Source organism: Fundulus heteroclitus, unplaced genomic scaffold, assembly GCF_011125445.2.
Source record: "Fundulus heteroclitus isolate FHET01 unplaced genomic scaffold, MU-UCD_Fhet_4.1 scaffold_44, whole genome shotgun sequence".
Taxonomy (NCBI): Eukaryota; Metazoa; Chordata; class Actinopteri; order Cyprinodontiformes; family Fundulidae; genus Fundulus; species Fundulus heteroclitus.
The window spans coordinates 667,674-692,170 of NW_023396857.1; the positions used below are offsets into that span (position 1 = coordinate 667,674).

General features: G+C 42.6%; 1 protein-coding gene across 2 annotated transcripts in view; it reads left to right on the top strand.

Moving 5' to 3' along the window:
• Positions 1 to 883: 883 nt before the first annotated feature.
• The window catches only part of LOC118560516, a 41,125-nt gene continuing 17,511 nt past the window's right edge, over positions 884 to 24,497 (top strand). The window contains exons 1-7 of one of the 2 annotated variants that reach the window (XM_036131553.1): positions 884 to 1,211; positions 11,215 to 11,333; positions 11,954 to 12,048; positions 15,533 to 15,749; positions 18,740 to 18,852; positions 21,788 to 21,899; positions 23,214 to 23,415. In XM_036131553.1, the coding sequence (XP_035987446.1) occupies positions 1,132 to 1,211; positions 11,215 to 11,333; positions 11,954 to 12,048; positions 15,533 to 15,749; positions 18,740 to 18,852; positions 21,788 to 21,899; positions 23,214 to 23,415 (938 nt within the window). In that variant the 5' untranslated portion in view covers positions 884 to 1,131. The remainder of the gene's footprint in view (positions 1,212 to 11,214; positions 11,334 to 11,953; positions 12,049 to 15,532; positions 15,750 to 18,739; positions 18,853 to 21,787; positions 21,900 to 23,213; positions 23,416 to 24,497) is intronic. The other variant, XM_036131552.1, reaches the window with a different exon arrangement.

A 24,497-nucleotide genomic window follows, 5' to 3' on the forward strand; every position in this document is an offset into this window, starting at 1 on the left:
CAGATGAACATGTTTGGTCTAAAAAGAAGCTCATCCCAGCTGTGAAGGGTGGGGTATGGGGGGTGATCTGCTGCAGCTGGACCTGACCAGCTCTCTGTCATAGAGTCCCCCATGAATCTGTCCACTGAGGGTGTTTAAAGTGTGAGCAGACAGAGAGCTGAACCCTGCAGAGTGACAGCAGAGAGGAAGCCTTCAGGCAGCATGCAGAATAAACCTGGGTAACTCCCCGAAGGAGAGGGAATGAAAAACAGACGAGGCTTCCAGAGAAAGAGCTGAACATCACTACAGCACCGACGTCACGATGCCCCAGGTGGAACGTTAAGATGCTGAGATCAGCAGCGTCACATGCAAAGCAAGGCACGCTTATCTGTACGGCACATTTCAGTGACAGGACAACTCAAAATGCAGCTGCCAGGTCTAAAAGGAGGAGAGAGTCTTCAGAATCAGCCCGTAATAAAAGATGATTTCAAGTTCTTTTAAAAAGTCTCCATTCCGCTGGAAGAGACAATCAAGGAAGTTTGCTCCACATGGTGGTAACTTTCCTCTCTTCCCCAGAATATCATCCGTGCTCCTGCCAGTTAACAAACCCCCACCCTTCCTAAAAAAAAACAAATAAAAAAAAAACCTATGTGAAACTATGAGTTTCACTTACTGAAAGGAAGACATAGATATTGAACTTTGTTCCTGATAATAATCATCTTTATTTATGATTGCAACATGGATTCTGATGACTGAGGGAGCAGCAGGTTGCTGCTGTGTAGCTGAAGGCAGAACTTGCTGTGCTCTGCGCTAAGTGCCCCTCCCATTTAATGAGCAGCAGTATGTAATTGGGCGTGCATAAAAGGACACAAACAAAAGATGACACACCAGGGAAACTGGTGGCCGGTACATACCAGTTTTCTATAGCCGCTGAACAGGTAACACAGGTGCTTTATGGATGTCCACTACTTCCTGCTTTCCATGATGCAACCAATCTGCTTAAGACGGTCAGGATGAAATCATCCAGTGCAGCAGCCAGACTGCAGCAGAGACAGGTGTAATCCCTGTTGGTGCAGAGGACAAAGAGAACAACTGAAATAATTTCTATAGAGTTTGACCTGGGACAATATTCTGACCCAATATTTTGTAACTATGTCTCCTATGAGGTTGAAGTGGATTTACTCTGGAGTCCTTGCTGTCTTCTGTCTTACTGCTGCTGTCTGGATCTTCAGGTGAGTGGACCTCTGAGAAGAACTAGATATAAACTCATTAAGTGTTCACAGCATTCTAACACCGGTTCAACAGAATTGTCCTGTTTCTGGATTGTGCTGTACAACTCGCATTGATCTGATCATAAATCATTTACACCGTCTCTCCAACCTGGATGCTACTTGCTTCAGGTTTTCTGAGGTGTTTGCTTGTACAATCAGGCATATTTCTTATTTTTCTCACTTCATTGTGGGAATCGGTCGCTGTCTTTCCATTGTTTAACTTTAACATTGCAGTTTTTTATCTGAACATGCCGTATTATCAGTAATTGTGCAATACTTTCTTTTTCTTTTTATTTATTTGCCTTTAAGGTTATTCTTTGTTGCTTTAGAACCATCTTAGATTATTGTTGCTAGTTATTCATTACTAATCTAGTGTGTAACTTCCTCATTGGGGAACAATAAAGAAACCTCTCATCATATTCTCCGTGGAGTTCAAGGTTGATTTGTTTGCTTAGAAAAAGGAACAGCAAAGAGAATCTATCAGTGTAACATTAAAGGTACATAGCCATGTTATATGCTTATTTAAAAAACAAAGAAGTGCAATCACGATAAAATAAACTTATATACACCAGGCCTCCATCCTGATAGTGTTTTGATGGTCCTTTTTGTGGATAAATAGCCCCAGCATAGGGCGCGATTAGCAGATATAAACAGATGTGGCTCCATTTAGTGCCAGTATCACATAACTATCATAATGCCGGTTTGCTTACTTAATAAAACAATATTAAATAATGCCGGACCGAGCCTGACTCTCTGCAATGCCTCGCAGTAAAGCAGCAGCTCAGTGTGATCGAAGACCAATGGTTTTTAATTAAATAAATGATCTACAGCAACTTTAAGGGCCTCATATCAGAACATTTACTCAGTCAGTCAACTCTGCATCACATCTGAGCCTCGGCAGGATTAACGTCCGCTTCAGTGAACACCAACGTTCATACTTCCTCTTTTATTAAAAATAAACACGAATGGCTTTATATACTAAGAAATTGAGCAAAAACAAAACATAAAATACCAAAAATAACAACTAATACACCAGCAGGATGTGATAATCTTTCATAAAATCTTTGTATTCAACCAGAGTAAGTTGCTGACGTATACATTTAAAAAAAAAAAGAAGGGTCAAATAATGTGGCTATGCAGCTAACATAAAGGTTTGTCCGTCTAAACGTTGCCAAATGTTGTATTGTATTTTAAACGTGTCACTTTTACAAGAAGTTCAGCCAGGCTAAGACATAAAACATTAACTTTCACTTTTTGAGGCTGGATTGGATTGAAACACAGAAAAGTGACGGCCGGCTGGTGGCACACACAATAATGATCAAGGTGTTTGGTTTCTGTTACAAGTGCTCAGAGTGTGCAAACATTGAGTATAAATGAATAAACTTAGATTGGAAGAAAATAAAAGGGAAGTGACAATGCAAAGTGAGGAGATAACTGGACCAAAACACATCCTGAAAGGGGAAAAATAAAACACAAACCAAAGTGTCTAGAGGAGAAAATCAAACTAATCCTTTTTCTGTTCTCATGAATTACAGGAAGAGCAGAAAACATGTCCCTAATATACATACATGAGGTCAACATACACATGTTTGTAAATATAACAGCAAGAGTTCATGTATCGGCCGCAGCTTTTTAAAATACCTCTAAAATCGGTGGTGTGGTGAGCTCAACCATATTCTCTATCATTCACAAATCAAGAGATAATTTGGACATTAAATGTATTATGTAAAAAAGATAACATAAAGAGCTCTTTAATTGTGTGTTTAAATTGATTGTTTTCTCTTTATTGAATTGCAAGTTTTGACTGATTGTTTTTCTTTCTTAAAAAGATCAAGCATTCATGTATTAAATGAGTGAAATTATGATTATTTTAGTGCAGTCCAAGTGTCAGATAGGCTAAGGAGAAAATAGGTTTTTGGAAAAGAGGAAGTAGCACTTGGAAGGAGAGCAGCCGCTGGCTCCAGGAAATCTGCCCAGAAGAAAAGAGGAAGTGGAACCAGAGGGTTTGGTTCGATGACCTGCTGCCTGGGGTCGGAGAAAGAGGAGCGAGACCTTTTGAGTCGACCTGCGTAGGGTGAAAAGGTTATGAGGTGGTAAGGGACTTGGTGCAAGTGTTCGGTGGAGAAAGGGGGGGTTGAGGTTTGCAACCTCCCAACGGCTCTCTCAACACAAAAGAAGGGTGATTTGTGTGCTCATTGCTCAGTCTCAGAAGAAAAGAAGACCCAAGACGGAAGGACGATCGTTGAGCCAAAGGAAGTACACGGCGCCCCTGTCTCTGAGAACCGCCGAGACTGAGTCCCATTATCTATTCTTTGTGTTTTTCCACAATTCGGGGCCAACGATCTGCAAAACCTCTCAAGAAGAACTGCTGTGGTTTTCACCTGGTTGATGAGAAGATCCTAGATGTCCAGAAGATGTGAGCTGCACCCGTGAGATGTCAGCTCTGAAGCTGAACCAACTTGTCGAGCCGAAGAGACGGACCTCAGACACAGACATCAAGGCAAAGGGCTCCAGGCATGAGTCTTTGTGAACGGGACATTAGTGGGACATCGGGGTTGCCATCAAGAGAAGGCACGTTGTTCAGTGGAACAACTCCTTATCCAGCAATCAAAGACACTTTGGGATTCCATCTGAAGTTCGGGTCAGTTTGCTCCTCCAAATTTAAAATCCTCTCCTGAATGCTTTTGTAAGCATCCTTAGATAAGATATAGGGAGTTGATTAGAAGTTCAATTTTGTAATATGTTAAATTGCTTAATGCTGCTGCTAATCCCCTGCTAAAGCGTACTAATTAAAGAAGCATATAACATTTTGTTCGAAGTTGTGGACATTCAATTATTGAGTCAACATTTTTCTGAGTTCCTCTATGATTGTAAAACAGTCATGGTGCGTGGTTCTAGAAATATTTAGGAGGTCTTAAAAGGTTACCTGTAGCCCAAACTTTAAAACAACACCCTTAGGGACTTTTGAGTCTTTAAAAAATACCGATCGTGTAACAAGTGCCGATGTATTAAAGTAGGAGCCACCGTTAACAAGGGTGGTGGTCGGGGAACAGGTGGCTTCAGGCTACTAGGTTGCCTGACCTGTCCACTGCAGAAAGGTGTGGCCCTAGGATGGAGGTGGTTAGTAGATCAGTCGTGTCCTACTTATCTAGCTAAAAGGTCTCACAGGAATTCTAAACAGGGTAATACTCTTTAGAACCCCAGCTGGTCTGAGCTTTAACCCAAAATAGGAAAGGATATAGGAGGGGGGTTTTAGTTTAAGCCGGAATCGTCAGGGTGCGCCCAATGTGGGGCCCTGAGATAAGGAGACCCCAAAAGTAGTGGTAGGGAGTAGAAAGGCTGCTTCATAAACCACAACCTGTAACAATCTGAAGGCGAGTAGGATTGTTGGTGGCTGGCTCCTGTCGTCAGTCACAACCCTCGCAGTAACTACCGTCGGTGTAGGTGAGGGATGAGCTTTATTGAGGGTAATTGACCTATAAAGTAGCCAGTAGTCTGCACCCATCCCTGCTCCACAGCTCAAGGAGAGGCTTTGGGTAGCAGACAACTCGAGACGACAAAGACAAAGAATGGCTGAAGCCATTGAAGAGAATCGATCCCAGTTCTCGGTTGACCTCCCTGGAAGGGAGGTATCCGGGGCAGATCCAGGAGAATCCCAGGGACAGACGGTTGCTCCACGAAGATTCAAAGTAAGCTATAACACTGAATTTTTATTTCACGGAAAAGGCTATGACACTCGGACCTTGTCGATAAATAAGTTATTCCTCGGTCGCCACAGCGGCGCTGAAGGGACAGCAAGAGTAATGATGAGAGTTAGTTGTAAAAAGAGAGGTTACTCTGAAGTGCCTCAGTTGTACCATGGGCTCAGACTGACGGTGTTGGAGGATCCGGGACCAAACCGCAACAGTGAAGAGAGACAGCATTGGCTGAAGCGGTTCGCTGACGTCCTGGAAAAGTGGGAGAAATGGAAGGTGATATCCCTTTACCGCCCATCTGTCGAATATGATCCATTGATAAAAATGGTGTCAAAAGTCCTGGGATGGAATGGATATTTGATTGACGAGAACACCAGAGCAGCGCCCCAGAAAGTCTAATATATGACAGAATTGGATAGGATAAGCCTGTTCAAAGTGATGAATGAAAAGAGGAGAAATGAGGACACCGAGTCTGAAGTCGGCGAAGCACCCCTTTCACCACAGCAAGGCTCTCTTTCACCAGAACCACCGCATTGACAAGATGAAGTGACCGTGATTTCTGATGAGGAAAAAGAAGCAGGGCGGGTTAATGCAAAGGTGCCCGGGAAAGACTTGGTGAGACGGGCAGAAGAACAGCTCGATAGCATCGACAACAGGTTAGATAACATCAGCACTCAACTGAAAGGTAACCCAGACAGCACAGAAGTTTATCTAGGGGAGGATTTGCTGGAGATATTGAGCTCCACAAGACCATCCACGAGCCATGACTTCCGTCCCCAGATGAGTAGCACCACACGGCGGGCTTCTCTGCCCGTGAGAGGGCAGGTCTTGGGAACCATCCCGAAGTTCCAAGAAGTAGATTCCAAACAAGACTCAGAGGAACAGTCACAGTCTCCGGAAGAAGAAATTAGCAGGCAAGAAAGAAAGAAAAAAACTTCAATGTAGTCCAACACGAAGAGAATGAAAAGGGGTTTAGACCCCATCCCGATTTCAGCTCAATGCACCCCATACCCCCATGGTGTGACCTATTACAGGCTTGCTTCGGAGCCATGGGACCTGGAGGGAGATGCATTGTTGGTGATCACCTCGTACGATTATAAGCTGTATGATCGCAACTTCAGGAAGCAGCTGAAGGAGCGGGCTGGCCAGGACTATCAACACATGGTGAGAGAGAAGCGCAGAGAAAGCAGACAGCCAGGGGACATCATGATCACTTACGGCGCAGAACTCCCTTACTGGTTAGTAATCCACATTCCATTTAGAGCCTGTTCCAAAGGAGAAGATCTGGAACGATATCAAGAACAACTGATGGGCCTTTTGGGGGCTGGTGTTACTGCAGTAAACAACAAACGCTGTCGGAGGATTGTGGTGAGCGTGAGTGGGGTCCGAACTAAGCATATGAACTGGACAGATGGTGAAAATGTGACCATGGTGGGGATGACCACCACAGCTAAGGCAATTAGCCCAGACGCGCCCTTGAGAGAGGTGATTGTCACCATCCTGCCGGCCTTGCACAGGAGTAAGAAGAAAGATGGGCTGACAATGTTGTCAAAGATTAGCGGAAACAAACCAGCAAATGCCTTCCAGACGGGAGTGACAACTATCATACCAACTGGTCTTCTCCAGTGCCAGCGGCCAGAGGAGCAAAGTGATGAGTCAAATGAGGATGATCCTCCTCTGATCACGGAGGAGAACCTAAAAAGCAGCAGCAGTAAAGACAGTAGTGAGAAAAGGTACCCAAGCCATGGCCTACTGTCAGCTGACAGTAGGGCTTCAACCTCCAGCCGATTAAGTCACCAGAAAGCAGCTCGGGACCAGCCAAGATGACAGCACTGAACGAGGAGGAACCTGAGGACGTCGCCCAGGAGATCGACAGCGCACCCAGCGAGGACGACGAACCCAGGCTTCTCAGTGGATCAGAGGACAACGACCGGGACAGCAACAGCGTCACCTCGGTTCCTGCACCTCCAGCATCGGGTCACAAGACGCTAAGGATCGGTCATCGCAAGGCGCAGAAGAAAGAAGTGGAGGTTTTTGACATCTAACGAGCATCCAAGAGGATCACAAGGGACCTAACATGGGGTCCCGTGCAAACGAAGGATGGGAGACGGGCGTTCGTCCCTGATGTCAGCCAGAGGCCGTATTACATCTCTGTTGTGTGGCCTGACGGGTAGGACGACGAGCTTGAACCTAAGGTAAAGGCTTCTGTTTGTGAGTGGGCAAACATTTCAATGATGCCGTCTTATCTTATGACCTGGAACGTAAGTTTTATGATGACAGGCCTTAAGAGTCTGGGCTGGGAACACGGGTCCCATTGAGGAAATGCAGTATGGGACCTGGAAAGGGATAGTTTGGGTGAAGGGTCCACACAATTTAATCACAGTAACCGATTTAAGAAGACTGGACAACCCGAGAAAGTACCGACGCTCGGTGGGTCACAGGCTGAAGAAATTAAAATCCAGGTTAGTAAAAGTTGGCTCCACAACAGAAGAACCAGCTGCTAGTGAATGGTATAAAGCTGTAAACGTGCCAGAGATGACAGAACAGAAGTTAAAAGAAAGCGACTTCTCCCCGGCTGGGAAAGAGAGGTTACGGCAGATCATCGTTAATGTAGCCAGATTCAAGAATGATTGTGGGGATTTGGGAACTAAGTTTGTTCACCTCATAGAAGGGGGGGGGGGGGGGGTGAAGGAGCTGAAAGCCTTAGAAATCATCAGAGAGGAGCTCAACCCCATCACAAACAGCCCCATTCAAGCGATAAAGAAACCTGAGTCAGCTGGAGGCGGTTGGCGGCCGGTGATTAATTTCAAGGCCCTTAACCGCAGGACAGTGGCCAATAGAGCCAGCTTGATTAACCCATAGGCCCGTTGACACTACACTTTTTTAACCGAGCCGAGACCAGTCCGAGCTCGGTAACCGAGATAAGTCTTGTGTGTAAACGGTCAGCAGACTGAACCGGACCGCGCTAACTGCAGACCAGTTCCTGAGTAAGTCTCGGCCTGGTTTTTTTTCTGGCCCGGTTTTCTGATAAAGAGCGCATGAGCAGACCGCGTCATCCCCTTACAGTCAGCTGACTGTCCGCGGTTTTTCCGGCGTGTCTGGCTGCACGTCCCGATTCACACTCCATTCAGACAAATTTCAGACATTCATATAATACTAGCTTCCTTAACGTGCCACACGATTTCCAGAGATGATTCTGCTTAGCAGCGTGATGAACCTCAGCGTCTGTCGATGTTTCCGGCGTCTGTAAATCCTTATTAGACTTTTGTTTGTCTTATCCACGTCCCAAAAAGCCAACTTTCTCAAGTAAATTCACCAATGGTTGCCTTCTTCCCCTGACTCTCCGCAAACACCGAAATATCACAATATCAAGCATAACTTCCTGAATGTTACGGGCGCCGCCGTTTTGTTTTGCGGCTTCCGCCTTCAATCTCAGAGAGCGGTAGTACTGCAGATCGCCACTAGGAGGCGAGGAGCAACCAGGGAACCGAGATAAGCTTGGTGTGTAAACGGGTCGGCTTGTCTTGGGTAACTGATCCAAGCTCGGACTGGTCTCGTCATGGCTCGGTTTTTAGGTGTACTGTAAACGGGCCTATAAGGAGCTCTGAAGACACAGAGGGTCATAAAGTTCAAATCCTGCATTGACCTAGCAAACGGATTTTTTTTCTCAAAAACAGTCACAGGGTAAAACGGCTTTCACCCATAAGGGCAAGAGCTACGTGTGGCAAAGGCTACGACAGGGGTATAAAAACTCCCCCAACATGTTTTGGTCAGCAGTCATGGAAGTTTTGGGTGACCTAGGAGCGACGGTGTACATCGACGATGTGTTCATCGCGGACGACACAGAAGAAGAACATTTAGAGCGGCTGCAGAAGGTCGTCGAAAAGATCACCGCAGCGGGCCTGAAGCTGAATTTTCAAGAAGTGTCAGTTCGGGCAATTCCAGGTAAATTTTTTGGGGTTTCAGGTATCGACTGATCTGGGGCTTTCTCAGGGTTATCGAGAAAAGCTGGATCGGATCAGGGCCCCGAGATCTAATCATGACCTGCAAAAAATTCTGGGACTGTGTAATTACGTCCGTGATCACGTTCCTAATTACCAAAAGTATGCCAAGCCACTGTATGCCTGACTGAGAAAACAAGATGGAGAGAAAGAAGAAGAGACTGAAAAACAATGGACTGCATCAAATCAACACGACCTCGATCAGCTGAAGAAAGCAATTCAACAAGGTGTGAGGCTCGAGCCGAGGAGCCTGACATCACGGCTGGTTGCAGAAATCAGCTGTGAGGATGAAGATGCCATGATTAAAGTGAGTAATGAAACGGGGGGGGGGGGGGGGTTAGTGACCATTTGGAGTTACACGTTGTCATCTGTAGAAAAGAATTACCCCCCAGAAGAAAAAGAGCTGGTGTTAAAGCCTCTCAAAGTGACCACACAAAGCCAGGTACATACGTGATACCTGAGGAAAGGAACGATCACACCAGATGGGGCCGGTGGGAAGACATCCTGCTCGCCCCTGACCTCCAGATCTGGGGTAAAATTGTCACAGACAGTTATAATTGTGCTCAGGCTCTGAAAGAGGACCTATCCATTTGGGAAGAAAATGTTTTTGAAAGGGAAACAAGTTGCACACCATGACCTGTGGAAGAAGATAGCCGAGTTGAGGCTGGACCTGGACCTCCAGGTGGAGCATCAGAGGGCTCACACCAGAGATGGAGCGCATTGGTGTGGAAATGATGAAGTGGACCGTGACGTCCAACAGAGAAGAAACGTCTTCTCTGTTTTAGTTCAAGCTGGAATCGTCAAGCTACATAAAAAAAACCCCAATGTTTCTGTTTTTTAAATAACTGACAGCAGAGGAAATTGGACGGAATCAACTGATAGCAAAATTCACACAGCAAACTATTTGTGATGAATGAATTATTCATCACATTATTCAATTCCAACGTTAAAAGAAAAACACACAAAAAGAAAGAAAGAAAAATATGAACCATTGTAAAGATTTGCAATAATGATAACAACAACAAAATAATACAACAGTTAGATAAATGTTTAGCTTGAAAAGCAGCAGGCAGAAGTAAAAATGTCTCTGTCCCTTTTCACAAACTCTAGGTTTGGTCATTCTCTGAACAACAGAAGAATTAACAACCATGTACGCATCAGATATTTAAATTAAAGACAATAAAACACTGCATGAGTTGATGAGCAGTGATGCCCAGAATAAAAACAGATACTTCCCTCCTAGAGTCTCCTCTTTCTAGCTCCCAGCCAGTACTTCCTCTGATCGTTTTCTGATGACTTTATTCTGACCCGTTCCACTACATCTCCTCCACCACCGAGTCAGTGAGACTCAGCAGCAGTTCATGCTAACTTTCAAAGTAGATATTATCTATCATATGTTACTAAAGCCCACTCAGAGACTGTAATTAAATGTACTGGGTTGAAAGAACCCAGTACATTTATCCAATTAAAAAGTGTTAGCTAAGATAAACTAACAGTAGATAATCCTTTATTCATCCCAGGACGGGGAAATGTATAGAATTACAACAACGGGCGAGTGAACACAAAGCAAACTAAATTACACAAGGATTGAAAGATATAATGCAAGAGGTGGATTAGAAAAAAACAACACAATTAACAGAACATGATTATTATTATTATTCAAATATAATAATAAAGTAAAACTCACAAAAACACCAAAATGTCAACAGTTTCATGATACATCAAGCTTCAATATATCAAAGTATCGGTATCGATATCTGTATTGATATCGGCGATTCTGACCCGTGTTTCCTTGGTATTTTATCGATTAAAATTACCCGGTATGGCCCACGTCTAACTCTAACCAGGATCAATGCAGGCGACCTTTTGCTCCTGCAGGTCTGTGAAGATTTCAGTACATGATGCTGGAACTCTGCATCCACAGCCATTTAAAAAGTTAGAACCTCACACCATGAACTCTGTTCCTGTTTTACTGCAGGATGAGCTCTCCTGATGTTCCCGTCTACATTTTATTCATCATTTCATTTCTCTGCTCAGTGGTATTCATATTCAAAATTTGATTAGCTCCACTATTATTTATTTAGATTTAGACCGCTGGAGCTAACTCATTTTTTAGCATTAAATAAGTTTTTTCAATGATGCTTTGTTAAACGGTCAGCCGCTGTGTTTTATACCTTTATATGTTTGCTGTCTTTGAAATGCGTAATGTCTGAGCTTTATCCTGCCATGCCTGGCATGCGTCTGACAGGTATGATTGTTGCCCTGCAGGTCCGGCAGGATGTTGCAGGCCGGGTCTCAGACATACCCTCTGGTGAAACTATCGGTGAAACCGTCTGTGAGACCATATGTGAAACCAACCGTGCCTCAGAACACTTCAGGCTTTACAGGTCCGTTCATTTCTAGATCCAATGGCCAGTTTTTAAAGACATTTTTATGTTTTAGTGTTTCTGGGGGCTCTGTGGTGGTTTTCTTTTTAATTTTTCATTACATAAGCATTCACAATAACCTGCACATACACTTACAGAAATGGCTGTATTTCAGTGTAATATGAACTAGATGCAGATCAATGATTGTCATGTAAATGATCTGATTTGCACACTGCAAAAAACGGCAAATAAGATAAGCAAATAAGATGATCTGCCAATAGAATAAGATTTCTGCACTTAAAATAGGAACAATTTATCTCCATCATCTTTTTTCAAGTGCAGTATATCTAATTATCTTATTTTAGGGGTCAAAATACTCATTTCATTGGCAGATAATCTTATTTACCTGCTCAAATCTAGGACAAAAACACAAATTTTACGAACAATTGACTTATTTTTAGATCCGTTTTTGCAGTGCAATCATTCACCGACCCACCCCTGATCTGCCCTTCTGGGTTCTTTCTGGGTTGTTTTGGTTAATTAATATATCTACGTGTCTGCAAACCGAGGCTTTGTGCTTCTTAGCTGTAGCCAGAAAGGTGTTTTCAGTTCTCCATATGCAGATTCTTTTTCTCCTGCAGTTCTGAAAGGAGAACCAGCATCTCTGGTGGAGGTCAACGGCTCCAGAACACTGCTGATTTCGGCTTATTTGGAGCACAGAGCAAAGCCAAAAAAGGTACAAAGTTTTGCAGAGTGACTAACATAGTTAACAGCTGCTTAAAAGCGAAAGGTTTGGAAACTATGATGTGAAAAACAACCGGGAAGAGAAGCAGCGTGCAAGAAAACGGCTCAGTAAGGAGCCACTACTGTAATTAAACACAACAGCATGGCCGCTTTTAAAATTATGTCTTAATGACTTTTATTATACTATTTATTGTAATATATATTTATTACAGCTGCTTGATGTAGTGTTCTGGTCTTATTGTGTAACTGGAACTAGTTTTTCAGGAGCACAGCTAAAAACGTGTGAACATCATGAAAAGTTTAATGTTTTCTGTCCATTTCAGAAAGTGAAACACATCTATAATATCGATTCATTAATCGTAGAGGGAAATTTTCAAGCCTTTACTTTCTTGTCATGCTAATGAGTTTGACTTACAGAAACTCAAAATTCAGTCTCAGAAAATGTGAATATTGTGAAAAAGTTAAATAATGAAAACTCATGGTGTCTCAGCCTAATCCGCCATTGAACTCCAAACACCCGTAAAGGTTTCCGGTGGTCTCGGTTTGGGTCAGCAGGCGACGGCTTCACGGGAAGGACCGCTGACCGGACAGTCATTGGCTCCGTTTATGAAGGGCGGGGAAACCAGAAAAAGTCAAAGCTAAAGAGGCTGGTTGTTCACCGAGAGTTGTATCCAAACCGTATTTACAGGAGGTGCACCAGCAACAAGGACAGCTGCAACCTTGAGAGGACCATCAAGAAAAATCCACTGAGGATTTGGGGAGCTTCAAATAGAGCGGAGTGAAGCCACAAACAGATAGATCCCACACATGGAAGTCCTACCTGGGCTCAGTGGGCCCAGGAGAAAAACAACAACACAAATAGTTTGTATTTCATTTGGAGACCAAGGCCCCTTCAGTCTGGAGGAAGGGCGGAGAGGCCCAGAAGTCAGTGATGATCTGCGGCACAGGTTCCCAAAGCCAGATGATTTGATGCTGATGTGATGAAAAGATTTAGCATTTCCGTATTTGTGAAACTGATATCAAAATATCGCTGGACAAGATGCTCTACGTCCCTCATTTTCACCCAGGGGGATGGCTTCACCTTTTTTGTAGGGGTTCTTACAGAAATATTACTTTATTCTCATAATTTAATTTAATAGGACTGTGGTGGGCCGGTGTCAGAGTCTGGTCCGCATTGCCGGCAGTAAGTCGGACTCGTTTCCGGTGAGAGTTGGACTCCGCCAAGGTTGCCCTTTGTCACCGATTCTGTTCATAACTTTTATGGACAGAATTTCTAGGCGCAGCCAAGGTGTTGAGGGGATCCGCTTTGGTGGCCTTAGGATTGCGTCTCTGCTATTCGCGGATGACGTGGTCCTATTGGCTTCATCAGGGCGTGATCTACAGCTCTCACTGGAGCGGTTCGCAGTCGAGTGCGAAGCGGCCGGGATGAAAATCAGTGCCTCCAAATCCGAGACCATGGTCTTGAACCGGAAAAGGGTAGAGTGCCTTCTCCGGGTTGGGGAGGATGTGCTGCCCCCTAGTGGAGGAGTTCAAGTATCTTGGGGTCTTGTTCACGAATGAGGGGAAGATGGAGCGGGAGATCGACAGGCGGATTGGTGCAGCGTCTGCTGTGAAGCGGGCGCTGTACCGATCCGTTGTGGTGAAGAGAGAGCTGAGCCAAAAGGCGAAGCTCTCGATTTACCGGTCGATCTACGTTCTTACCCTCATCTATGGTCATGAGCTTTGGGTCGTGACCGAAAGAACGAGATCCCGGATACAAGCGGCTGAAATGAGTTTTCTCCGTAGTGTGTCTGGGCTCTCCCTTAGAGATAGGGTGAGGAGCTCAGTCATCCGGGGAGGACTCAGAGTAGAGCCGCTGCTCCTCCACGTCGAGAGGAGCCAGTTGAGGTGGCTCGGGCATCTGGTCAGGATGCCTCCTGGACGCCTCCCTGGTGAGGTGTTCCGGGCACGTCCCACCAGGAGGAGGCCCAGGGAAGACCCAGGACACGCTGGAGGGACTATGTCTCTCTGCTGGGAACGCCTTGGGATTCCTCCTGAGGAGCTGGCCCAAGTGGCTGGAGAGAGGGACGTCTGGGCCTCCCTACTGAAGCTGCTACCCCCGCGACCCGACACCGGATAAGAGGAAGAAGACGGACGGACGGACGGATGGTGGGCAACTTTGTCACTTGGAGTGAGCTGAACCATCTGCAGCTCAACGTGACAAAGACTAAGAAGCTATTAGTGGATCTGAGGAGGGCAAAAAACCTTTGACCCCTGTTTCCATCCAGGGGGTCCCTGTAGACACTGTGGAGGAGTATAAATGCCTGGGAGTGTACTTTAACAATAAGCTGGACTGGACCAGGAACACAGAGGTGGTCTACAAAAAGGGTTAAAGCCGACTCTTCTTCCTGAGGAGGCTGAGGTCCTCTAACATCTGTGGGACGATGCTGAGGATGTTTTATCAGTCTGTTGTTGCCGGTACGCTCTTCCTCGCTGTCACATGCTGGGGCAGTAGGCTGTGGGCTGCCGACAACATCAGACTGAAAAAAGTGATCAGGAGGGCGGGGGATGTTGTGGGGGAGGAGCTGGACACCCTGACGACTGTGGCAGAAAGGAGGATGCTGTCCAGACTTCAGTCCATCTTAGACAATGTCTCACACCCTCTCCATGACACACTGACCCAGCAGAGGAGCTCCTTCAGCAGAAGGCTCCTCTTACCCAGATGCACCACTGAGCGCCACAGGAAATCATTCCTGATTTCGACAAGATGGGGTCGCTGTTATCTGGCACTGTTACTCTGGGGGTCGCAGGCTGAAAGCTTTGGGAACCCCTGATCTGGGGTACCATGTCATCCGCTGGTCCTGGTCCACTGGGTCTTCTGAAGTCCACAGTCAGCAGCAGCCATTCTGCTCACAAGCTTTATAGAGACGCTGATTTCATTTTCCAGCAGGACGCGGTACCGGCCCACACTGCCACTGGTCCCTGACCAGAACCCCAGAGAGAATCTATGGGGTATTGTCCAGAGGGAGATGAGCGACACCAGAACCAGCCACACAGAGGACCTCCAGAACACTTCAGCATCACCACAGGCTGATCGCCTCTATGCCCAGACCCGGTACTGGGAGATTAGAGACCAGATTGAAATGATTTCTAATCCCTCAGAACCAGATTTCAGAAGCCAACATTGCAGTTTGAAATCTCCCTTTTTATTGATCTGATATCATTTTATAATTTTCTGAGACATTGGATTTTGGGTTTTCATTGTCTGTGAGACAGAATAATCAAAACTACAAGAAAAAGATAGTTGTAAATATTTCACTCTATATGTAATGGATCTATATGACATTAACACCCTCAGTCAGCCCCTTTTTCAGCCTCTAGAAAATGGGAAGCTTTTCTTTTGCCCACGGAGAATTCTGCAGATGGACCTATCACGCCGCTGTGAACATACTTGACTTATTTTGGTCACTAATGCCCAAAGCTCTTTTCTGTGACAGGTCCTTGTCATTGCAATGAGGCTCCGGAATGAGAAAGTTACCCTTCAGTGCAACCTAGTCTGTGAGGAGAAGTTTTACGTCTTCAAAGCTGCCACTGAAATCCACGGGGACCACTTCGGCTTTCCGTACGGGACCGCAGACATCTCCTGTCCGCTCCCTTCAGGCTGTGAGACGCCGACCCACGTAGCCATCACCTCAGCAGACATGGAGAACGGAGGTACTGAGGCTTTTCAGCTGTGTTTGTAGCAATGATGTTCATTTGTTTATTCACCACAGTAAAATATATTTTAATAGACTGAGAGGTGGATGCTGGCTCTAATTACACCACATGTAGCTGTTACCTGCTTTTTAAAATAAGAGAGCAAACCGAGGTCATGCAGTCCCGGTTTGGCTTTAGAACTTGTTAATTGTTTTTTGGGTTTGTTTTCACGTTTCCCCTGAGACACAAGGTCTCTTTTTCAAGAGCCACCTGTTTTAAATATAAGTAAAAAACTACAAGACAACAGACATTACAGGTCATACCGGGCGGGGGACAGACCCAAAAACAGGAGACAGGAGACTGTGCCTGTCACATATTAAAATGTTTTTTAATATGTGACGTAAGTGAAAGATTTTCTTCTGTTAAAATTTCTAGGTATTTATAACAACACATAAATTCAACTGGGGTACCTTGTGCAGACATAATGAAAGAGAGAATCGCAAGGATTTTTTTTTTTGGTTTGAAAACAACAGACCTTTATTATTTTCCAGCGTTAAGTTAAAGTGGAACAAAGGTGACTCAATAATATTAAATAATATTTAATGATCCCCATCATAAAAAAAAAAAAAAAACATTAAGTTTGCATGACAGTAAACAACTGAGTCATCAGCGTAGAGACAGATTAACTGCATTCTGCCAAAAGTTATTATTATAAAATGCAAAAAGGTGTTGGCCCTGAGAGCCCTGAGGGCGGCACACCTTTTCTGACACCAACACTGAGAGCAGTCACAGAGTTTAGCATAAAGCTTTCAACCACAAAGATAATTTAAAACCAGCCAATAGCTACATCAGTCATGCCAAAATTAAAACGTCTGTGATGCAGCAGGTTACGATCAACTGTGCCAAATTCAGTTAAGAATGTTGAATGAGAGTCTCCTCTCATTTCCTGTTGGGGATGAGAAACTATCTTCTTAAAACCCAGGCTGCATGCAAACTTTATTTCCACCATTAAAAGCTATGCTTGCAAGAACATATATATATATATATATATAAACTCCTTAATTTGATTTAATTATTAGGGTTTATGCATCTTTAATTTCATATACCCTACTGTTTTAAGAATCTGAATAAGCTTTATTGGTCAGGTTTGTGTTCAGAAACAAGGAATTTGACTTTGGTTGCACACGCTCACACTGCAGACATTAAATGTAAACTTAAAGCAGAGACCTAAAAAAAATAAAATTAAATAAAAGAAGCCAGCTATTAATAGTCCAGATATGCGTATGTAGCTGAATAATCAGGCTGTCAGATGCTCATCGGTGAGACAGCGATGGGGGAATAAAATGTTTCTCTGGCGGCTGATTTTAGCAAATAGCGCTTTGGCAGCGCTGACCTGAAGGTAAAAGTCTGAATAGTTTAAGTTCAGGATGTCTGCAGAGTTGTTAACCGCCTGTTTCCTGACCGCTACGTCTGCATGGACGGAGGGAAGGTTAACAACCTGCTTCCTGCTGATACCAATCTTGAATCAGGCAAAATAAAGCCTTTGATGATTGATTCAAACAACTTATCTGCATTATCTGTCAGGCTGTGGTTGGATTACATGCAATATCTGACTACATATGTATATATATACACGTATATATATATATATATATATATATATATATATATATATATATATATATATATATATATATATATATATACATATATTGACTTATATATGTATATATTTATATTACCTTGTGTGGAATGTTATAAATACATATTTATAAAAATGTGTGTATATCTGGAGCATGTAACAAAAGTAATTTCCCTCAGGGATTATTAAAGTATGTCTGATTCTGATTCTGATATAAAAACCACCATCTGTGTTAAGGCAGTCATGAAACTGTAATAGCGTCATCGCTCACCAAACTGGTTTTCCTGCCATTATAATCTCTCCATTATCAGGAAGTACTTTCCACCAGCATAAATGTTTTATTACTATAAGGAAACAAAGCATAGCCTTTACTGGCTTTGCAGCAACGAGAAGGAAACATCGACTGGAACAGATTTTCTGAGGGTTTCTTCAGCATTTATTTTAAAAAAAACACACAGAGTGGGACATAACAATAAAATCAAAGTTTGTAATTTTACTTTGATATTCTTCACATCTATGTTGTGTTCTCTTGTTGCTTCTTTTAATTGTAGAATTCTCTATTTCCAAAGTATTTCCTTTATTTTTTAATTAATTTATTTGCTTTAATAAAAAATAATTATTTTGTTGTCTATGTTTAGCACTTTGTTCAGTGTTGCTGTTGTTTAAGCACTTTATAAATAAAGTTGGCTTGGCAAAGGATTGATTAATAAATAGATGAATAAATAGTTGAAGGAGGATGTTATAAATGAAAACAATCAATAGAATGATCTCTGATTGTTTTATCTAAAACATTTTAATGTCTAGATGTACATTTTAACGCCACACTTTACTGATGTTACCAGTGTTGAACAGCAAGTCAGATAAAAAGTCTGAAAATTGATCCAAAAATCTGGGAGATTTGTTAAAACAAATAAAAAAAATAAGAAAATTTGGACAGAAAAAATTGAGAGTTAGTGACTTAAAAGAACCAAAACTAGTAACTGGTTTTAGAATGACCAATAAACCTGAATATCTCCATGGTGGATCAGGAATAATTAGTAATTGTTAGTAATTAATTAAGTCTGTCCATACTGGGAGGTCAGCAACCATCTCCATGGAAAGAACCATTCATGTTCTCTCTTCTAAATTTCTCTAGAGCCATAAAAACAATTAGGTTTATGATATAATTACAATATACAATTGTGTGTTATACTTAAAGAACTATAACATTTCCACGTTTGGGTTTTAAAATAATGTAAATTAAACTCTCAACAAGCAGAGCGCCAAACTTCAACCTAAACCTCCAACCTGTGTAACTGCCAACCTGCTCTTAAGGCTTTATTATATGATTCCTACTTGTTGTTTAATTCTCTTTGTTGTGAATCAGATCCAAATGACCTGAAGTTCCTGGAGGTTAGGAACCAAAGAGCACAGACCAGCTTCCCTTACACCTTCACCAGCTGTTTCTCCACCATGTATAACTTTACCAACGTCCTCCAGGTAACGTCTCAACACGTTTTCTTCATTAAAAAGGGACATGTCATGCTTTTGAGTTCTTCCTTTTCACATTTAAATCATTCAGCTGTATCTATATAAAGCAGTGCTCTTGTGTCTTTTTCTTATCACCACACAGCATCGAAGATATGGAAACGTTGCATCCTTTTGTTCGTTTATTAACCTCAACTTGATGAACAAGCATTCAGCCCCTTAGTTCTCAACCGCCAATCTTGTTTTTATACACGCTGCATCATCCTGTGGGCGGCCATTACTATAACAGATCCAACAGTCCCAAAACATAACAGGAACTGCAATTAATTCATCGTTATTGTTGCCAAACAGCCTCTCATTTCCCCTTGTTCTGAGACGTCTGAGAGCAACCAGTTGTGTTGCTGTCTCTTTAAATCTAAATGAGACACTTCACCCCCCCCCATCCCCCACCAGGGCAAGGCAAAGTAGGGCAAGTTTATTTGTACAGCACCTTCCAGTAACAACACAATTCAACGCGCTGTGCATGAACAGAACATGGGCAAAGAAAACAGGAGAAAGCACATTGCAGTAGAATTTGTTAGTCTGTTTGCCTTCCTTATGTGTAATCTGAGCCGGAGTGAAAAAAGAAAAAGTCCTTCACGGTAAAGACTCTTTGAATCTTTGAGTCAGTTTTAATTAAACATTAACATTTAAAGACAGCTCTAAACAAACGATTTAAAGGAACTCAGGCTTTCAGCACTTTTCCAGTTTTCTGGGAGTTTGTTCCAGATCAGTGGAGCATAGGAACTAAATCCTGCTTCTCCATGTCCTGGTTCTGGTTCTCAACGTGTTCCACTCCGACCCGTTTGGCCGTTTTTGTGGTATGCTGGGAGACGACGTAATGAACTGTGTGGGTTAATATAAACCCAACAACCAAACATTTTCACTCATCCACTTGTAGCTTCAGCATTCTTCCGCTTGGACTACAACATTTCAGCAAAAACTGAAGTTTACTTAATTCGGATTCATAAATTAGGTACGCTGGAAGTTTTAGCAGTTTTATTGCAGTTTTTAGCAGCAAATACAGTGACGTAATTGTCCAGAAGACATGATAGAGAATAGAGAAAACTGAACGGCTTGAAAGATGTGACCCAAACAGCATTTAAAGATGTCTAGGTTGCTCCCGGACAGACTACATTCAACTTTTCTGCTCTTCTATAGACTCCAAGCACACAACAAAATGTATTTATGGGAGAAAAAAATGTATTTTGCATTAAATGTAAAGAAAGTGGAGAAGTTCAAGATGATACAAGATTATTCAAATCAGAAATTGTCTCCTTCTTTACTGCTAACTTTGTTTTTTAGTGACTTCTGACAAATTTCGTTCGGAAACCAATTTAAAAATTTTAAGCTTATTTTTTTTCAGATCATGAAGAACAGCATTAATTGTGACAGTAAAATGTTATATAATTTATTCAGTTTCTGGTGTAAAATATAAAGTAGTTCAGTGATAATTCAGTCACTTGTAACCATTATTTGATCAATTTTCTTCATTAGTTCTTAGTCGGCTAAGAATCATTCCAGTTGGACGAGCCCTGAAAACCTCAATTGACTCCTTTCGATGTGGAGAAGCAGCAGCTGTACTAACAGAGCTCTTCCCCCTCTCTCTAAGGCTGAGCCCAGCCCCCATCCAGAGGTGTATTATGGGGTTTTAAATGAAGCAGAGATGCAATGTTAGCAGTATGATCGTTTATCCTAGCCTCATGAGACCATCCTGATCTCGCGAGCTTTCATGGTTTCACTCGCAGATCAGTCTGGCTACTCTCCGTTAAAGAAAATTTGGAGCCGTTCACCAAACGAACGTCCAATCAGCGTTGGCTTTGAGGCGGGTTGAGGTGTGACGCAACGAGAAGCGCGACAGTTCAGTCTAAAAACATGGCGGCTTCAGCCGATGAAACTAGCGTTAGCGTAGCTATCGAGCAAGTTTTATCGGAATTACAGAGTATTTCTTTGCTGAGCTAACGAGCCTTTACCTGCAGCAGCAAGAGTAGCTTGGCTTGTGGTTGTGTTTTCGTCGTTGCTCTGTTACGAGCGACGACGAAGCATGTTGACGAGCACGTCATATGCTTCGTTGATCTGATTGGTTTATTTGGCCCGTCTATCACCAACATAGGCCAATCAGCTAACCAGTATTTTCACCCCTTCCCAAAATTACTTCAACGGAATGTTTCTAGATGGATATGCGGAGCAAATCCATCTGGCGAAGTCAGGTAACGTTTTTCCAGGGTGCTGAAGGAAGACCATGAGGGACAATAAACATTCTTGAAGCAGTGCTTAAGTCTATACTATAACCCACATTCAAGAATTTCATTCGGTACAAAATTGGGCAAAATTGTATCATCCCAGAAATGTAAAAGTGTTTATGTATGCATAGATACACATTCACACATTCAGCACATATCGGACATAACAGCAATATTAATATTGGATATCGATGTTCTTACGGGTGCATCCCTGCTCGTGACCATAGGCGAGGGTCAGAACGTAGACGGACGGGTAAACTGAGGCTTTGCTTTTTGGCTCAGCTCTTCCTTCACCACAACAGACCGGAGCAGCGGCTGCATTACAGCAGACGAACGCCCGATCCGTCTGTTCATCTCCATCCCACCATCAGTCACGATAGACTAGACACCAAGATACTTAAGTCCCCCGTTTATGCAGAGACCGACCCTCCAAGTTCCTTTACTCACGCAGGTGAGACATTTATCCTCAGACGAAACCAAATCGGTTTTCAGTTATAAACAAACACAGATTAACTATTAAAATGACTTCATTCAGACTGACTTTTCACTCAGCTTAAATAGTTGAGTGATTTTCATCATAGTTTTAGTCATTCTGTGTCAGTTTTTATTTCACTTTCAACCCTCTTAGTTCTGGAAATACAGGTTTTGGGTGCTTTGTGTTGCAGTTGGTGCAGAGTCTGGAGATGCTTCAGTTCATGGGCGTGAACAGAGTCGCCATCTACAAGACAAACTGCAGCGCCGATACGCAACGAGTGCTGGACTACTACACCGAGAAAGGTCGAGAGATTCATATCTGGCTTCATAAACAGCTAGTTATAACTCCAGCATTAAACAAACAATGAATTAAAACTGAAGGAAAATGTATAAGGGACAACACATTGTTTTGGCCATGTAGGGTTTGTGCAACTTTTTTTATTGATAAATTGTTAAATCAGTTCATTTAAATAAGATGAGTCAATCCTTCTTAGACGAAAGATTGTGAGGTTGGAAATTAAGATGAGGAAAAACGTCATAGTAGCTTGTTTTTGTACTGGAGACATGGATTAAGAGTCAAGAAAATTCAAGAAAATAAGAAAGAAAACAAAAAAATGTAGACAGTAAATTTTTTCACACTGACAATACCGCATCACGCTGTTGAAAAGAGGCAAGAGAAAATACATACAATCTAAAAAATATTGTAAATCCACACAAACATGAACTGAACCCAGTCCACAACTTATTGGTGCATTTGTTTGGAGGCAAATTATACATTCAGGTTCAAAGATATTCTTTGATTCCCCCAAATATTTTAAGAAGTAGCAATGAAGGCTCTCAATATGCTTTAGCTTGACATGAACAACACCCATTAACATCTGGCTAGTGATCATGATTGGCTACAGCTGGCGGTTTCTTTCCCAGCCCAGAGGGATTTAGTAAAGATTTATGAAGGACAATCGTAGATTTACCAGTTCGTTTAAATCCATTTTAACTGCAAATTCCCAGATCTGGAGAATAGATTGGAGCAATTGTATGTAATTAAAAATGAATGCTATGTGTTCCCACTTTGCCAAGGCAAACCAACATCTATAAGCTTGTCTGAACTTTGAAGCTGCCTGCATGAACTTGTCAGATGTCTTCTGGAGAAATATCTTACGTTCAATCTTAAAAAAAGGATTGAGCTGTTTGACCAAAAAGGTTAATGACAATTTACTGAACTCCTTTAGTCAGCGCTTTTAAGTTAGCAAAGAGGAGTCCAAAATAAGGATTTCAAACCTACTGTCCTGGATGGCGGTGGCATCGTTTCCCACCAGTGGAAATGGTGCATTGTCCAAAGGGATGAACGTAATGAAGGAGGTAGACGTTTGACATGTTTGACATGACATCTGCCATGTTTTAATGGCAGACTTGGTCCCAACTTGTGTGTGAATGTGTGCACATTTGTGAGTGTAAGAATAATAACTGTAAATAACTAATACGATATCTGTATAAGTTTAGTGCATCTAGCATTTCAACAAAGACACAAACTCAAATACAGAAATCCAAAGTAGATTGAATCAAAGCACTAAAAATGTACGCAGAATCAAACCATCTAACTTTCTTGTGTCTTCCCAGGTTTAGTGGAGGTGATTCCTTGGTCTTTGTCGAAGTATCTCAATGTGTCTCGAAGAGCTTTGCCTAAACAAGATCCTGGTGACATCCACTACTTCGGTCAGATCCCTGCTCTCAATGACTGCCTCTACAGATACATGTACCGGTCCAAATACGTGGCAATGCACGACCCTGATGAGCTCATCCTGCCCCAGTCAGTCAATAGGTGAGACTTCTGTTGAAAAGTCAAATATCTTCATATACCGTATTTTTCAGACCATAAGGCGCACTGTGAATTAACGTGTCTATGTGTGTATTTGTCCACACTTAAGGCGCACTGGATTATATGCCGCATATTCTTCCCAAGTGAATAAGATTTTTGCTCTTGAAATAAGAACAACTCATCTCCATCGTCTTATTTCAAGTGCTGAATATCTAATTATCTCATTTTAGGGGTAAAATACTCATTCCATTGGTAGATAATCTTATTTAGCTGCTCAAATTAAGGAAAATATACTAATTTCAAGAAAATTTTACTTAGTTCCATTTTTGCAGTGCACCCCTCCATGTACACAGCCCTATATCCGTCTCTGTCAGGAGGACAGAGTAGCTGGACTACACTGTCCTGTTTCTAACATAATAACTTTTATATTGAATTAACTTACCAGGTTTATTGTTGCTAGCGCGTACTCCAGGCTGCTTTACATGAATACACTTCTAGTTCAGACATTACAGTCAGGCAGTCTGGTAGACAGCTCAGGGGTCCTATCAGGTAGTGACACAGTGTACCGTAATGCTCCTAATATCCATTGAGCGGGTCGAGCGGCTTTGTTGCTAACCAAAGTCATACTTACACATTTTAACAGGTTTTGGAGGACATTGTACCACATAAAATCAGTCAGTAAGCACAATGATAATCAGATATAGGGCGCACCATCAACTTTTGATAAAATCTAAGGATTTTAAGAGCGCCTTATAGTCTGAAAAATATGGTAGTCTAAGATCTAAAACGAGAGAAAGACTGGGCTGGAGAAATTTGAGAATTTATGAAAACCAAATTTGTTGAGAAGATGAGTGGAAGCATTTTGAAGAGCTGACAATGGAGAAACTGAATTAGAGGAGAATTGATTCAAGAACATAAATGAATCCTTGCCTTGTACGCACACATGGTGCCTGACGAATGTTTGCATTGCTGCATGTTTGAGGGGAACGCTGTTTTAGTTCAGGATAATTACTTTTACATTTAAAACTTTATTTGAGAAGAATATTACATCTGTCTGCGCCCAGGCAGCAGTATCGATGTAAGAG